The following is a 1,868-nucleotide window of genomic DNA, read 5'->3' as shown; positions in this document are numbered from 1 at the left end:
GATCGATGTTTGAACCCCGAAATTACCAGAGACAGGCCGAGCATAAGATGGTAAGTTCTCGACAATGCGCAGGCGCGCGCGCATATTTGATGGTTGGTGTGTGTGTGTATATTTGATGGTATGTGTTTGACTGTGTGTGTATTTGACAGTGTGCGTGTGTATTTGGCATGTGTGCATGTGTTTGACTGTGTGCGTGTATATTTGACGGTGTGTGTGTTTTTGATAGCATGTGCGTTTGGTGGTGATGATGAGGTGTGTATATGGTGGGGAGTGCATTTGATGATGATGTGTGTGTGTTTGGTGATCATGAAGGTGTGTGTGATAGCATGTGCATTTGGTGATGATGGTGTGTGTGTGTGTAAAGATGTGTCATTGGTAGTATATGGGTGTTATATGTGTTTGTTACTGTCGGGGTGTGAAGGGTGTGAGGCTATATTGTATCAGAGGGACAGAAAAGAATGACAATGTATTTTTTAATTTTTTTTTTTTGTGTGTGTGTGTGTGTGTATATATTTTCACAGTACTGATAGCAGTATGTATACACCTTACAGTCATTATCATCTTCCACAACTTCTTCCTCTTCATCACCTTTTATCATGTTTCCCACCTTTTCCCAACCTACTTTTTTTTTCCTCTCCTTCCCTCCCTCCATAAATACCGTTGGTTATCTCCCCTGTGTTTCTCATTTGTTCATCTTTCTTATGAACGTTCTGTAGCTTAAACTTTATCTGCTTTAAATCAACTGCCAGGCTGCTGTCTCCTCAGCTTGAAAAATGGCGAAATAAATGTTTTGGCCACAAAACCCAGATTAGCTGTAATTAACAAGACTTGTGGGTTTTATTCTAACCTTACGTGTATGTATGTATAAGTATGTATATATACATATATGTATGTGTGTGTGTGTGTGTATATATTCGAAACGCCTGTGTTAGAATGGGGGCAGCTGATGAAGGAAAATGTTCTCTATGTGGCCTGTGTGTTTTCTGTACTCTGGTTATCATTATTTTTTTGTCTACGTTTTGTTTGCAATGTCCTGTACCCAGATATACACCTATATATACAGGTAGATGCAGGTATGCACATACTTGTACGTATATATGCATATACTCATTTATTATTTGTTTTATATATATATGTATGTATATTGTGTGTGTGTGTGTGTGTGTATGAAAAGTCTTGAGCTTCAAAAAACCAAAACCTGGTACAAGACTTCTGATGAATTATATTTCAACATAGTCCCCCTCGATGGCTGAACACTTTCTCCAGTGGTATTGAAACGCCATTATTCCGGTGTAGAGGAACTCTTTTGTTTGAGACTCCAAGAAACTTCCTACAGCATCTATGACGTCATTGTCACTGGCAAAATGGTGACCAGCCAGGGCTTTTTTCATTTTTGGGAATAGATAAAAGTCAGAGGAGGCTAAGTTTGGTGAATAAGGTGGATGGGGAACAAGTTCGTATCCACAATTATGAATTGTTGCCATGGCAACCACTGAGGTGTGGGCTGGAGCATTGTCGTGATAAAAAAGGACTCCCCTGGTGAGCATTTCCGACCTTTTTTCTTTGATTGGTTCTCGGAGGCATTTCAGTAGCTGAGAATAATACAGCACTGTCACGGTGTGACCCTTTTCAAGGTAATTGATCAGCAAGACACCTTGAGAATCCAAAAAAACTGACGCCATGACCTTGCCAGCTGAAAGAATGACCCCAGCCTTCTTTGGGGTAGGAGAAGATGTGTGCTTCCACTGCTTTGATTGTTCTTTGGTTTCAGGCTGGTAGTGATGGACCCAACTTTCGTCCATAGTAATGAAACGAGCAAGAAAATTCTCTTCATCGGCTTCAAACAGTTCCAGATTGCTCGTGGACAA

At 40.5% G+C, this 1,868-nt stretch overlaps 1 protein-coding gene across 1 annotated transcript in view; it reads left to right on the top strand.

Moving 5' to 3' along the window:
* Positions 1–1,868, top strand: part of LOC106868693 (ARF GTPase-activating protein GIT1) — a 71,965-nt gene that overhangs the window by 60,984 nt on the left and 9,113 nt on the right. The window contains exon 17 of the mRNA XM_014914080.2: positions 9–50. Within this exon, the coding sequence (XP_014769566.2) occupies positions 9–50 (42 nt within the window). The remainder of the gene's footprint in view (positions 1–8; positions 51–1,868) is intronic.

The sequence above is a fragment of the Octopus bimaculoides genome, chromosome 25, assembly GCF_001194135.2.
Source record: "Octopus bimaculoides isolate UCB-OBI-ISO-001 chromosome 25, ASM119413v2, whole genome shotgun sequence".
Lineage (NCBI taxonomy): Eukaryota > Metazoa > Mollusca > Cephalopoda > Octopoda > Octopodidae > Octopus > Octopus bimaculoides.
This window is presented reverse-complemented; position numbering and strand designations above follow the sequence as displayed.